Consider the following 15445-nt stretch of genomic DNA (forward strand, 5'->3'; position numbering starts at 1 on the left):
TCATTGCTTTTGATTTAATATGTTTTAAATCAATGATAAAAACATAGGTTCGTACATGTTTTCAATGAATGATTAGAACGTAGGTTCGCATTTTAGGTTATGTGGCATTTTACATATCAGCATTTAACAGCCATGTCAGCATTCAACGTCATTTTTTAGCCCAAATCAGCTCTCTAATACCACCGATTCTCATAGCTTGCGCCAGTAGTCAATGACCACGTGGCGGGAGAAACTCTGACCTGTCACCTTATCACGACTGTTCTTAATTGGGCTTTCATCGCAAAAACGGCGGCTTCCAAAAATAATTTGGTAGTGCAGAAAACGCAGTGGTGACTGGATTTGGTTTGTGACCGGGTCCGGAAGTATCAACAGCTAAGATGGCAGAGGAATTACCGCCGCCGATAAGGTTGATGAATTTCGTCTCCGAGGAACAGGTACAGAACCAATCGACCATCTCTTTTGCTAAACCCTAATTAATCTCCTAAATCTAGTTTGGGGTTTCTGATTATATTATCGGGTGGCAGTTGGACGAATCAAAGAAAACAAGGGGTGAGCGAGTTGAAGATGGAACTGCCCAGAGAGATAGGCCGCTCTTTGAGGTTTGTGGAAACCCTTCTGAAGTTTTTACAATTTTTTAACCCCAAAGAGAATGCATTATACTCACATTTGGCTTCCTAATGATAAAATCGAGTTTTGTGATTGATTTGGTTTATTGTTAAATGACTGCTGGAAGAAGCAATGCTAATGGTCATGATATATTCTGGATGCAGATATTAAAAGAGAACAAAGACAAGCGTGATGCAGAGTTTAACGAGCGATTCAAGCACAGTAAGTGCTCTAGTCTACTAGCAAAGCCTTAAAGTATATGCCTTTGGCATCGATGCAATAAGGATACTCCTCCTTAATTACTTATGTAAGATCATTACTACATTTGAACATGTTAATGACTTGAGGTGAACATGTCAAGCATGTTAACCAGTAACAAGAGGGAACTTTTAATCCTCAGCTTGTTTGTGCTGTTCATGCTCTTTCCTGGTTTGAATAGTATGTCTTGCTGCCAAGGTCATTTGTATTTGTCTCGGTGTTTCTGAGGGGCTTGTTATTCTTATAGAGCAAAGGCAATTTGATGGACACATTTATTTCCTCATACAGTGGTGTGGGTGTGTAGCCTACTCAAGTCAGAACAAAGCAGTATTTCAAAGTTGTGATTCAACGAGTTAATTTACAGGCTTTAATTTTTCTTTTTACGCAGGACCACCCAAAGCCTTGGATGAAGATGAGACTGAGTTTCTTGAAAAACTTGAGGCGGTGAGAATGTGCTTAAAGTTTATTTATTGTGGAATTTGGATACTATCAGTATTAGAACTGAAGCCTCTCTGCTCTTCCTTAGAAGAGATTTTTGATACTCAGTTTTCAGCGAGGACTTGATGCTGTTTCCCTCTCTATTCTTTTTATATCTGGTATTCTAATATCTTGTTTTCTTTATTTAGTCAAGGAGGGAATATGAGCAGCAAATGGCAGATGAGGACGCCCAACAGCTCCGGAGCTTCCAAGTAATTTTCAAACCATTTTGAAATATAGAATTTCTGTTGGATGGAAGGTGCCAAATGTTTCTCATTGATGTCAATATGATTTCCTCGCATGGGAATTTGAAAGATTATGTTCCTTTGGAAGTTTTTTTCTTGCATTAAGTCTAACTGTGATTTTTGGGATTCACAAATTATAGTTTGATGAAGTGTGTGTTTGAAGAGTAGATATCGAAGCTTACTTCTATGGATGATGGAACAGAGTTAAGTGACCACTGAATCAAATAATGGTTTGAACTAGTTTGATAAGATTCAACTGGTTGAAATGCAACGTACAATTTTAATTTGAAACCTGTTTGAAGACCGCGAGATACAATTCAAGTTCCCAACCCCTGTATACTGTTCAATGTCGTATGAGCTACAATCAAAGTTAGCAAAGACACTGTATGGACTTGTTTGTTAGGGTTTTAGGTCAGAAATGGTTGTATGTGACCTTCCCTATAAGTTGGGAACAGCTAAGTTAATGTATTACCTAAGGGGGAAAACCTTATATAGCTCAGGTTTGGAGCTACAAACCTTTTCCTGAATATTGAAGAATTGGTCTAGGTATCCATGATCAAAATTCAAATTTTCAGGTACTAGCGAAGTTAGGATTTATTCAACATGTTGGGAGAGCATATAATTGATGGTTTATGAAGTTAGTCTACCCTGGGACATAGATGTGGGTTCTAGGCCAGCATTGGATAATGTCTGACGTGTCCTGGTAACTATTTGTTATCAAATTTTCACACTAAGCTTTTGTATCCTTTACGAAATCACTATTTCTTGTTCAAGTATATACTAGTTGTTGCCCTTTAGGAATTGATACATAGTGCTATTAAACTTTCAAAGAAGAGTCTAGTGTTAAATGCCCCAGCACACCTAAACAGCAAGGTCTTCTCGATTCAAATTACAGTTCTTATAGACACCAAACACAAAGTACTGGTGTAAGCACACGCTTCAATAAAGTTTTGTCCGGGAGCTTTGCATACCTGTGAACTGAGTTCGTTTATCTTAACTATTGACATTGTTTCCATCTCAGTCAATCTTTTTTCATTACAGGCAGCAGTGGCAGCACAGGCTACCACGCTACCTGATGCGAAGACAATGCCTACTGTACCTATAGTCCAGGTTGGTTTTGAATCAGTTTACTCGTCAACCTTTTTTCGGTTTATTTACTGGATTGGTGTATGTAGATGTAAAGTAGGTTGATTTTGTGTTATAATATGTTGACCGCCATATTTTGGACCCACCATTGAGCCTTTTGCTCTAATTTTGTTAATGTCGACAATAGTGTTTTTAAATTATTTGAAATGTGTGGACAGACCTCAGGAACAACAGAACAGGTAAAGGATATCGCACTTGCAGTAGCACATGGACTGAAACTTAAATCATTGAGAGGGACACACTGGATGGCGCATCCAAATTTGTTGCTTTTAAGAAGAAAATATTTAAATCTGAAAACTAATCATTACTAAGTTAATTATGTGAAAGAGCATAGAAAAGTTACTTATACTATTTAATGATGAATGATACTATTTAGGTCCCCCTTTCTTGAAATCAATGTTCTAGAATGAGAATGTTCCACCTTCAGAAATAAATTTTCTAAATCATGATTAGGCGTAGTGAGGCAGTTTCTAATAACTCGATTTTTAGACCTTCCATCATCAATTGGTGGCCTCATGATAAACTGATTCAACTTGAAATGTGGCTAAAGTCTCTTTTTGCATCTTGCTTGTACCTTAAATTTCAACAAAATGGTAACCCCATGGATATGTAGGTCCGCAATATAGCCTAGGGTGCTATGTTCTCACCTTTTATGAAACTACTATGTCGCATAAGGCTAGACTGCAGGATTCAAAGGGTCCTAGAAGGCATAAAATCCTAAATCCAATGCCATTTTGGGTCCCATCTGTTTAGTCTTTTAGAAAACATGAAAAAATCTAACAAAATGGTGTGAGGGGGGTTTTGGATTTCTGTTGAACTTGATACTAATGGAACGATCAGAGTCAATTTATTGTGTGACTATCTTCTAAGTTCTGAAGTCAGCATGCTTGAAGGTTTCTCTACTAAGTTTGCCTCTTTACTGGATACAGGTTCTTATGGATTATATACCCTCGTTGATTTTTCAATGGTCATGCTTTTGCTTTCAGGAACAGAAACCAATCGGGAAGAAGAATTCGGCATCTCGACCATTGAGTATGATTGTTAAAGTCAAGCCACAGGCAAAGAAAGCAAGGACGGATGCTGGAAATGTTGAAGAGGAAACAGACAAGCTGAAACGACCCAGTCCTACCATGAATAAGTCTTCCAATACAATGAAAATGTCAAATGATTATGCTGTTGAATGCCATTATGTTGCTAAAAGTGGCTTAGTTTCTTACAGTGACGAAAGTGGAGATGATGATTAGTATTTTTGCTGTGAATGCCATTATGTTGCTAAAAGTGGCTTAGTTTCCTACAGTGGAGATGATGATTAGTATTTTTGCTGGGTCGTTATCTCAAGAAGTTTTCGGTATTGCTTTCACCAATTACATTTCTGCTTTCATCCTCGAGTGCGCCTGCAAGTTTTTTTTCACTCACTGACCAAATTGTTGGGTGTCTACGCAAAATCATACCTAACTTTAGAGGGTCTAGTTGCATGAAAACTGATGGTAATAATATTATACCTTATAAAAACAAACACAAAATACGGATCGGAATCAACTCCTATCCTAACGATTAGAAGAGAGCCTACTCTCTCTGGTGATTGTGGATTTGATTTCTATCTTGAGTCTATACGTAGAATTTTCGTTAGTTGTCTTGTCTCCATGACAAATTGAGCAAAAAATGGGTGAATTGACCTATTTTTTGCGTGTGTCCAAAGAAGTCCTTTTGAAATGACTAAAGTTTTCGGAAAAATAATAAAAGAATACCCCATTTTTTGCGGATCTAACTTAACCGACGAAACTCTTTTGTCAACAAAAAATATTTATGCACATGTAAATCAATCCATTGAAGTTAATTGATTAAAACAGGTATCAAACCGAAAGTAGATCTTATAGATCAACACATTTCGGAAAAATCAAATAAAAAAAATCACTTGGTAGGTATTTCAACTTCCTCTTGATGTTCTTGCTTTCAATGATTTTGATAGGAGTTGGTAGATGTCGTACTAATCTACTCCATTTTTCTTCTTGCTTCTTTACTCGATATACATGCATATAAAGTCTTCTACCCGTACGAAATTGGATTGAGAAGGACCTTATCTCATCAATGAAACAGCTTTCACCCAGATGATAGGAATGCATACTTTCGTAGTTTAAGGGCCTACGGTGCGTCGTATTGCGTAAGCATCCAAATATTTTTTGTCTCAGTTATTTCAAATGTCGAGATGGACTCACATGATCCATGTGAAATCGTGAGTCACACATGATCTATATGAAATCGTGTGCGTCCATCTCATTATTTGGAATAGTTGGACAAAAAAACATTGGGATGTGTAAGATATGTTGCAGAATAATTCCTAAGTAAAATCAAGGAAATTAATGAGAGCGGTTGAAGATTCCACGACAATGATAATGAACCCACCAAAGCTAAGAAAACAACGGAAGTCCATTAAGTTTTTGACTTAAAGACAGGCGTGCATAGTTTCACATTCCTCAGTCCAATCTCAACTAAGATGGCGGTATAAATTCCACAAACAGAAAAGTAAACCAGAGATATCAACTTTAATTGGGTGGAGAGAAACTCCACAAAACCAGAGATATCAACTTTAATTGGGTGGAGAGAGACTCCACAACTGAGAGTGGCCTGTGGGTCTACTTTTGTTCCATCATGATGCTGTTTGATTATATTTTTCCTGCAAATATTTTGTTTAACCAAGAATTCTTCAGTCCAACATGTTTACTGAACAGTTGAGTCGGCTCTAAATTCAGGACGTCAACCCAATCCGTTCTAAACTGACGACAAATAAGACTGGGTCAAAACAAAAACCGTGCGGGAAGAACGAGGTTGAAGCGCACAAAGAAGAGTTAACTCCACAAAAATTAGCATAGGTCTTTGGTCCATCCAAGAAATTAACGCCGAAACTGTTGGGCGTTGAAGTTTGTAATGAGTTGCCACAGTCACATCCCAACAAATAGGCTTTATTTCTGCTGATGTGAATTTAGAACGTCATTTTGCAACCACAACAGAAATAATGGAGATGAAAGGTGTTCATCCATTGATGACTTTTATATTTTTAATTCTCAAGTAATAATTTTCTTATTTCCTTGCAACCCAAGTCTCATATGATAATGAAAAACAGACAAAACCCTTGTGTTCTTTCCAGGAATCTGGGGCTTTCATGAAATATATCAACAAATGCTGGAGTTGTAAGAAATACTTTGGTCATTCAGACAGTTATAAACTTATAGTAACAGCTGCCTTACAAAGCAAAGTCCAAAATAAGCAGAAAAGAACATAGCTCAGGGTACATATGCTTAAGTTGAAGCACTGGTGTGCAGCGCAACCAAGGAGGCATAAACTCCATCTTTAATGGCGACCAGAGTCTCGTGCCTTCCCTTCTCGACGATCACTCCATTTTTAACCACGGCAATTACATCTGCATTCTTGATTGTCGATAATCGATGAGCCACCACGACTGTCGTTCTGTTCACCATTACTCGGTCTAATGCATCTTGAACCACTCTTTCAGATTCAGCATCTAGTGCACTGGTAGCCTCATCTAATAGTAATATCTTCGGATCTTTCACTATGGCGCGGGCTATGGCTATTCTTTGCTTTTGCCCTCCTGACATTTGGACTCCTCTTTCCCCTACCATTGTATCATAGCCCTGCATTTGGCCATTCCTCACATGTTATCCATTGTCAATTTAAACAAATAAGAAAATATATGCTAACATGTTTGTTTTTTTTTTCAATGGTATGGAGAAATGCTGCTGAAAGGATCAATTCTATTTTGTTGAGACGTCGTTCTAACCTGGTTTAATGAACTGATGAACTTGTGGGCATTGGACGCTTCTGCAGCAGCTAAAATTTCTGCCTCGGTAGCATTTCCTTGTTTTCCATAGGCAATGTTGGTGCGAATTGTGTCGTTGAACAAACTTGGTTCTTGGCTAACAAGACCCATTTGCTGCCTCAACCACCTAAGGTTCAACTTTTGAAGTTCAGTTCCATCGAGTGTAATACGGCCTGATTCAGGATCATAAAACCTTTGTAACATTGCTACGATTGTAGATTTCCCGCAACCACTTTCGCCCACAAGAGCAACCGTCTGTGAAAGTTTCATACATGTTAGACTTTAAAAACACAATGCTCTATGCTAGAAAAACAAAACAAAAGGAAGCATTTTGAAGAGAATTTGATGTTTACCTTGCCAGGACGAATGGTCAAGCATAGGTCTCGAAGAATCTGAATATCCGGCCTAGCAGGATACCTAAAGCTTATGTGTCGAAGCTCAATTTCTCCTTTTACTCTGTCTAATTTTATCCCCGACTCATCACTTGCGTCTATCAATGGCTTTCGGTCGATCATTGAAAATATAGACGCAGCAGCATTCTTGGCCTTGGTGGAATCAGTACCCATTGAGCTTGTTGAAGTAACTCCAAGAGCGGCCATGGTCAACGCAAAAAATACCTGTCGATCATCATGTTAACATCAAATCAAACACACACAATGGTGAAATTAAATGAGGCAGTCTTGCGTATTTGCCCCGTACAGAGGAAAACAGAAAAGAAATTTCTGATGCTTTAGAATGATATACTCACTTGAAAAACATCAGCAAACGTTATTCTGCCAGCTTTAACAAATTGAGCGCCAGCATAGAAACTGGTTGCGTAGACATTAAACAGTAAGAAGAAAGAAAGTCCAAATCCTATTCCGCCGATCAGGCCTTGCCTTATCCCTGTCTTCATAGGGCCTTCGCATTTCCTTTCGTACAGCTGCGTCACCTTCTCTTCAGCGCAGAATGAGGCAACTGTTCTTATACTTCCAACCGCGTCATTAGCAACTTGACTGGCTTCCTCATACATCAGCTGCAATAAATTACATTTACATCTCAATGAACAACTTTATAATAACTAACTGGTTAACATTATTGAACGTCGTAAAAGGCCTTAAAACCTCAAAATCATATAGAAACGTCGAAAATGAATGCTCAGAAAGAGTTTTAGATCAAAAACATACCTTGGAATCTGCACTGAACCCTTCCATGAACTTTACTTGAACATATCCGTTAAATCCTAACAGAGGAAGCAGCGCAAGGATGATAAGTGATAATTCCCAGCTAGCTGTGAAAGCAATGACCAAGCCTGCTATTGCTGTTGCAGCATTTTGAACCATCTGAGCTAATGCATCTCCAACTAGGGCACGGACCGATGCTGCATCTGCTGAGAGTCTTGCACCAATTGCACCACTTGAATTTTCTGGTAAATCGAACCAACCTACTTCCATGTGAACCACCTTCTCAAAACATAGTGCTCTGATACGTCGTATTAACCGACCCCCAGCAACAGCAAAGAAATAATTCATTGACGGATATGCCAGAAAGGTTACAAATCCAAGAAGAAGATATATTAACGCCCAGAAACTAGTATCCTTCTTCATTTTATCAGGTGTTTCATAAAATGCGTTGACTACTTTTGAAATTAGGATACCAAAAATGGGCATTACAGAACCATTGACAGCTGCAGCTATAGCTCCCAAGATAAGAACTGGAATCTCTGGCTTGTTAAGTGCAGCAATACGGCTGAGTGGAACCTCAGGGGCTCGTTGATCAGGCGGTGGAGCATCTTCAAGTGCTTCCACGGCAGTATCAGCGACAGTGAGACCAGTCGGTAAACCGAATGAGACTGAAAATGAACGGGGGCTGCTTCCTCTGGAAGATGCACGGCTTATAGATCGAGTGAATGACAATTTTTGACTAGATTGTCTAAGCGATTCACTAGAGAGGTCTGGTCTCCTGTGGTCATCAGCCTCCAAATCTTTGTTTCCCTCTTGTAAACGTATAAGCTGAGAGTATGCTCCTTCGGGATCCTTGAGTAGTTCTGAATGTGTGCCTGAAGATTGATTGAGAAATATTTAAGCAAAAAACCCTCCAAGAGTGACTTGAGTTGGGGATGATTATCACTTACCTTGCTCGACCATCTTCCCTCGGTAAATGACAGCAATCATATCAGCGTTTCTAACAGTAGTCAAACGATGGGCGACGATGACAGTGGTTCGATTGACCATTATCCTGTCTAAGGCCTCTTGCACTATCCTCTCAGATTCAGCATCCAGTGCACTTGTTGCTTCGTCTAAAAGCAAAATTCTGGGGTCCTTCAGGATTGCTCTTGCTATTGCAATTCTCTGCTTCTGCCCACCAGATAGCTGGGTTCCGTGCTCACCAACCATGGTGTCTAATCCCTAAACGACAAATACAACATGAAAGGGTAATATGAGCAAGATGACCATGAAAAATGACAAAATCACATTGAAAAAAATACATGGGAAAGAAATTAGAACCTGAGGCAATTTATCGATGAATTTAGCAGCATTTGCCATTTCAGTAGCAGCACGGATCTCTTCATTCGTTGCACCTGTCTTTCCATAAGCAATATTTTCTCTAATGCTGGCTGTAAACAATGCCGGTTCCTGGCTGACAAGACCAATTTTCTCTCTAATCCACTTAAGCTGGAGTTCTTTAAGGTTAATGCCATCTATAAGAACTTCACCAGCTTGTGGGTCATAAAATCTCTCGACCAGACTGATCACTGTTGACTTCCCACTTCCACTTTGTCCAACCAAAGCTGCAGTTGTGCCACTTGAGATGAAAAGAGAGAATCCGTGGAAAATTTGCTCATCTGGTCTGGCAGGATAAGTGAAATAAACATCCCTCAATTCTATATCTCCACGAATATCATCCAACACTCTTCCTTTTGTATCATAAGCATCTATCTCTGGCTTCCTATTAATCGTCTCGAACATCTTATATGCAGCAGCTTGACCAGCAGCGAATGAACTCAAGCAAGGGGATGCCTGCCCCAGGGACCTAAAAACATCCACATTTCACAAGAAAAAAAATGAGTCAGGATTGAATAAAAACTGCCCGACTTTGACATGATTTTATTATGTTCAAGTGCTTGTGAATCAAATAGAAAAACAAAACTCACATGGATCCAGTCAAGACAGCAATGATAACATTTAGCACTCGACCACCATCATACCCCTTATCCAGTATCAATTTCCCCCCATACCATATAGCCAAAGCATAAGTCGCAAACACAACCAGCATAACCATGCCGATACCAAATCCATTAGCAAGGCCCTCAGAAACACTCGATTTGTAGGCACTGACAAGAAGCTTGTTATACTCACTAATGGCGTGCTTCTCCCCAGTAAATGATGCAACCTGGATGGGAAAAATTTGAGCACATGTTATTGAATGAAAAAATTCAAAACAAATGTGACAGCACTGGTTATCTACCATACCGTTCTGATTGCGCCAATTGTCTGTTCAACAACAGTTGCTGCCTTTGCATAGGAAGTTTGTCCTTGGGTTGCCATCTTGGATATCAAGACAGACGTGACTCCACCGGATATCACAAGGAGTGGAATAGAGCTTAACATGACAAGAGTAAGAAGCCATCCCTTGATGAATGCTATTGCAAAGCCTCCAATAAATGTTGCCAAAAGCTGTATGCATTTCCCGACCTGCAGAAGCAAAAATCAATACCGTGAAATTCTTCTTATAGAGATTCTTAACAATTGCAGCAGGGAAAAAATTAAACAGTCTAATTACCTTCTCTCCCATGGCATCTTGAATAAGAACAGTGTCACCGGACATTCTACCGATAACCTCTCCGGTATTAGTTTCCAAATCAAAGAAAGCAATATCTTGTCTCAAAATGGTTTTCAAGTACAATCCCCTTATGCGCGCCGCCTGTTTCTCTCCTGTGACTATCCAACAAGTCACCTCTGACAAATAGTAAGCAAAGGTTTCTCAGTTTTGACTACTTAATCAATCAAGGAATTTGTAGTGATTTAGGGTAAGAGGAGTACTTACGGAGAAACGATGCAAATCCAGCCCCAATAGACAAGTACACAAATTTCAAAGCAACCTGAAAACCAACCAAAATCAGATAAGCAAAGGAGGTCACTGGACAGAACTTGAACCTCCCTGCTAATTAAATTTGAAACTAATCTCCATTTTTTTTGCCACTTTTACCTTTGAAACAGCTTTGACAACATCATCATTGGTCTGGTTAGCACCAAAAGAATTAATCATATCTCCAAACAATATCGTCATCAGAGGCATACACAAGCCATTCCCAATAGCACCAATTGCGCCAATAATCATGAGCAAGATATCAGTTGAATCTGCAAATGCGAAGAGCTTGCGAAACGGCACCGTCCGTATCTGGTCGTCCTCAGTGTTACCCTCTCCATTGGAACTCTTCTCCACCTCCAAAGGGCCTCTTGAGGTGGTTGCCTCTTCCCTGTTCATACCATCACCGTTGCCCAACCCGTCCTGTCCGGCCATGTTCTCCGACCTCAGACCCTAACTTTGGAATCTCTAAATCTCTCACTGCCTGCAATTGAAAAAACTCTTAAATCTACAATACATATAATAAAATAAAGGAGAACTTGAATCTGCTTCAGATTTTCTTTTAGAACTCCCTCTACTAGGAGTCAAGTTCCGTACTTTTTTTAAGGATCTTCAACATTTGCCATGCTATGCTTTTCAACACAGCAAGTAAACATGGAAACCATTGAAAACACAGTAAGAGTAAAGGTTGGACAAACTTTCCAGGAAAATATCAGAACCCAACAAATAAATAAATAATGAAGACTTGCGTATCCAGCATGACCACCTCTTTTTCAGACAGAAGAATCGCAACTTGATTCAACCCACTACTCTATAGTCTCTACTCGAACACAATCGATTTCTTTGCAAGAAAGACGACCAAGAAAAAAAAAACAGGAGACCCAGAAATTCGCAGAACTTCTACTTTCTCCTGTTCTTGACAAAACTAATGAAAATGATCTTTGTTTGACACCAAACCATTTTTCACATATAAATATATAATATATAAAAGCATGTCTTTTCATGGAAATAGATTTTATTTACCAAAAGAGAAGCAAGGGGTGGTTGGAATGAGCTATTTTTTCTGATGGAGGAGGGAATGCTGTTCCTAGTGCATCTCTCTTCTGTGACCACTCTTTGTGTGCTAAATCTATTCAAACGCATTTACAAAATGCATACCTACATATAATCCAACCAACTAATTTGTTTAGAGAGCAAAGACAGCAATATATTGGACAAATACTTTCCTTTTCAAAAATAAAGAAAAAGGAAGGCCACCTGGAATACCCTCTCAATTTGAACTTTGTCTTTAATTAATCAATTAATTACTCATTTAGCCATTTCATTCAAAGAGATGATAATGCTTTCACTGTCAATAAGTTATATGTATCTCTCAAGACTCTGCTCAATAGTCATATCGATAAAAGAATTACCGGTAAAAAATAAATAATAAGGATAATGACTTCTATTTATTTTATTGTGAAATAAAACAAAAAAGAACGTTGGAGTAGTTTTTTTTACATGGATTAATTATATTTGCTTGCACAACTTTTTTTGGTTTGACAAGGAAACAATCCTTCTTCCACTTGAGTGATGGTGTGAAACTGTATATGGTCAAACCATATGGACGCGATATTTTTTGATGTTGCGCGTTGGTTATGACCCAATTTACTCTATATCATGCGGGAATTTTTGATGTATGCGGGCCTGGTATCCTGAATTTAGACTGAAGTCGAGTTTTTAAAAAGATAAGTTTGTATGGTGTTGTCAAAAAAAATAGATATAATACATTATTTTGAAAACCTTAACAATATCGACTTCCTAGTTATATGGGATTGACAAATCAACAATCCTTTTATTTTTCTTTTCCTTTCTTAGAAATTGCATGTCCAAGACAAATTACACATGCATTTATGAGTTTTGGTGTTCGTGTTCTTTTCCATGTCAATTTTGTTCATTAATTTGGGTCGATTGGGAGTCCCTGCTCCCAACGACTTTCAGTTAGATACTGACAAATAAGATTGCTTGCAAAAAATGATAATTTTGGTTGATCCTTTTGGATTTAGGGGGGCGTCAGTTCACATATTAACAAGTTATTAACCTATTCACTTTGTGAATCGTTAGATTTAGAGAGGAAAGATCAACGGTCCCCTGAACTGATAATTTTCTTTATCCTCTCACAATTACCCTTGGTTTTCTTATCCATAACTTACTTTCTCTCTCCTCTTACAATTGCCATAGGTTTTGTTAACCCCTGATCTGATAACTCACTTGCTATCAATCGAAGAATCAGAGTTGGTGTCAACAGTGGTCAATTTCGGTGCAATCAGCATTAATCGAAGTGTTATCGGGCTGATTGTCGCCCTATCTTGCACACTGCCAGTGCATCTTTGTCCTCCATCAAAATTGAGTTTCCATACAAGAAGAACAATGATAGATTTAAAAGAAATAGAAGATATGTGTTGTATTTTTGATGGGGGATAGAGACACACCACATTGATTTGGTGTTGTAGAGTTTAGATGGGGGAGAGATACAAGAACAATGATAGATTTAAAAAAAAAATAGAAGATCTATAAAGTATTTTTGATGGGGATGAGTGTTATGAACTGGTTTTGTTGAAGTCATTTTCCGTTATTAGTAGTTAATGATTCTATTAAGTCTAATAGAATTATCTAACGTGGATTAACGTTTGTTAATTTGTCTAAGGCGGTTATTAGCCTTTAAATAGCTCTAAGACTGTAAACATGAGTTTCAGCTTGATATTGAATGAAATTGTGAAATTCTTCATCCCTGTTCTTTGTAGTTTCTCAGTGGAGCTACTCCATTGTTACGCATTAGGTTAAGGTCGAAGGCAGTATCGTATCAAAGAGAGACCACACCACACGGATTTGGTGTTGTAGGGTTTAGATGGGGGAGAGAGTACAAAGAGGAGTAGGTAGATGTCAAAGTGCAGATGACGACGATGATTCTAAAAAGTGTAGACTTTTTTGTTGTATTTTTTAAACTTCTAAGACTTGAAATGTAAATGTAGGGGAGCGTTAGATCTTGCCTCTCTAGATCTAACAGTTCACATGTGAACCGGCAGCCCCATTCTTTTAAGTAACTCCTTCCATATTTAAAAAAAAAAAAACAATTAGATTGTTGTGGTAGACAGCCTTTTTAGTTTTCATTGTAATTTTGGAAGAACAAAGACATGAGTAAATAGAGTTGGGAGTGACTAAAATTTTTTTTAGTTATACGATTAGGGTTTACGGTTAAGGACTTAGGGTTTAGGGATCATTTAACAAAGAAGCTTTTGATTGAGATGTTGAAGTTGACTGTGGTAACTCCTTGCAAATATATAATGTCACAAGTTCAACTCTCACGCCCAATAGTTTCGACATTATTTCCTTACAAGAGCGAAATGTCCATGGGAGGTTCTTCCCACACCAGCTTCAGCCCTGTCTAAATTGTCGCCAACGTAAAGCGAGTTAGGTTGGCGACTCGAGTTTAGAGCTGGCCAAGCTATTTGGTAGGCATGTTGGGTTGAGAAATTCTCAGTTACCAAAAAAAAATTTAGGAATCACTTGGTGATTGGCTAGTTGGTTATCTATTTAGACCTAGGGAGTATGGTACTCGAGGTCAGGAGTTCAAACCAACCCGCTACGATTTTTTTTTAAATTCTGATTTGATGTGCTTGTCCCACTTCTATGCCCTTACCCGCATAGGCTTTGACCCAATCTTACATGTTGTCAGTGTGGTACGGGTTGTTCTAGTGGCCGGCATGAAGTTTACGCCTACTCAGTTGTCCTAAGGTCATGTTGGGTTGGGTGGTTCCTCGGTTAAGTGTTTACTTACCAAAAAAATTTAGGGTTAAGTGTTTATGATTTTTTTTCCCTTCAAAATATATTATATTCTAATATTATGAACATCAAAATACTCAATAATGCATTTTAAATCATGATTCAAAATAATCTTAAGAGAGAAATAAGGTCTTATAGGTACCAATGTGAACCTGAAACACAAGAAGTTTTGATAAAATACAGTGTGTAGTTTAATTTTTAGGGAGTCAGAACTCAGAATTCAACCAAATTAAAACAGACTTGGTTGATCAACAAAAAGATCCGGGTGGATAACCTACTTCTTCTAGAAAACCACCGCAAAGCTCCAAGGGATGAGATGAGATCTCAGCGGGCCTGGCTTGAGCGAGTAATTCCATAATATGGCCACCATGAATTGAACCAACAATTTGTAGCGATGGGACAACACTTCCAAGTGATGGCCAGTCGGTGACAGTGATATCTTGTTTTAATTGATCAGTAAACCATCTTTAAGAAATGCCAGTTTTATTGGTGGTTTAGTTTGTACCAATATCAAATAAGCCTTGAATGCTGAACAACACATGCATGCCAGCATAAAAATCCACATGAGATCTACAATGACGATGATAATATTCTTGTCAACGTATACGATATATAAAAATTAAAGTTTTTATTTGGTGGAGCGGTTGAATTATTTTTTTTTTGAAAATACTAACAACATTTCTGTTATTCTAATGGTCCCACGTTTTTTTTTTTTAAAAAAATATTAAACGTCAAACGTTGCGAAAGATCCCTATCGAGACAAAAGGAACTGCTGTAGTATTTGGTGAATTGTACAGCCTGCTTGGCGAGCCGCACTGCCAAACAACCTAAAAACGGCCAGCGGATCCGCTGGCCAATTGGGAGCTTCTTTCACAGCTTCCGTTGTCTCTTTAATTTTTTTTTTATTTTTTTAGGTGGGACCCACGGTATGATTGTGTTTTTGACCTTTTTACACATAAATTAATGTGGGTCCCACAACTTTAATAAT

General features: G+C 38.4%; 2 protein-coding genes across 4 annotated transcripts; one reads left to right on the top strand and one right to left on the bottom strand.

Annotated features, from left to right (window-relative positions):
• Positions 1-236: 236 nt before the first annotated feature.
• On the top strand, positions 237-4092 carry LOC119982139 (PSME3-interacting protein). Its single transcript, XM_038825345.1, has 7 exons — positions 237-434; positions 525-599; positions 771-828; positions 1253-1308; positions 1491-1553; positions 2628-2696; positions 3719-4092. The coding sequence occupies exons 1-7, from the start codon at positions 378-380 to the stop codon at positions 3974-3976; spliced, it is 636 nt and encodes a 211-aa protein (XP_038681273.1). The 5' UTR covers positions 237-377; the 3' UTR covers positions 3977-4092.
• Positions 4093-5888: 1796 nt separating this feature from the next.
• Positions 5889-11811, bottom strand: LOC119982569 (ABC transporter B family member 4-like). 3 transcript variants are annotated; one of them, XM_038826026.1, is made up of 13 exons: positions 11659-11811; positions 10756-11119; positions 10594-10648; positions 10330-10505; positions 10020-10241; positions 9701-9939; positions 9054-9579; positions 8681-8954; positions 7734-8605; positions 7316-7582; positions 6921-7184; positions 6529-6822; positions 5889-6382 (listed from the first exon to the last, which is right to left on the bottom strand). In XM_038826026.1, the coding sequence occupies exons 2-13, from the start codon at positions 11068-11070 to the stop codon at positions 6029-6031; spliced, it is 3858 nt and encodes a 1285-aa protein (XP_038681954.1). In that variant the 5' UTR covers positions 11071-11119; positions 11659-11811; the 3' UTR covers positions 5889-6028. The 3 variants fall into 3 exon arrangements, with proteins under 3 accessions (XP_038681954.1, XP_038681957.1, XP_038681956.1); XM_038826029.1 differs by lacking the exon at positions 11659-11811 and adding an exon at positions 11402-11557; XM_038826028.1 differs by lacking the exon at positions 11659-11811 and adding an exon at positions 11233-11363.
• Positions 11812-15445: the final 3634 nt, after the last annotated feature.

This window comes from Tripterygium wilfordii, chromosome 17, assembly GCF_013401445.1.
Source record: "Tripterygium wilfordii isolate XIE 37 chromosome 17, ASM1340144v1, whole genome shotgun sequence".
In the NCBI taxonomy this organism is placed as follows: Eukaryota; Viridiplantae; Streptophyta; class Magnoliopsida; order Celastrales; family Celastraceae; genus Tripterygium; species Tripterygium wilfordii.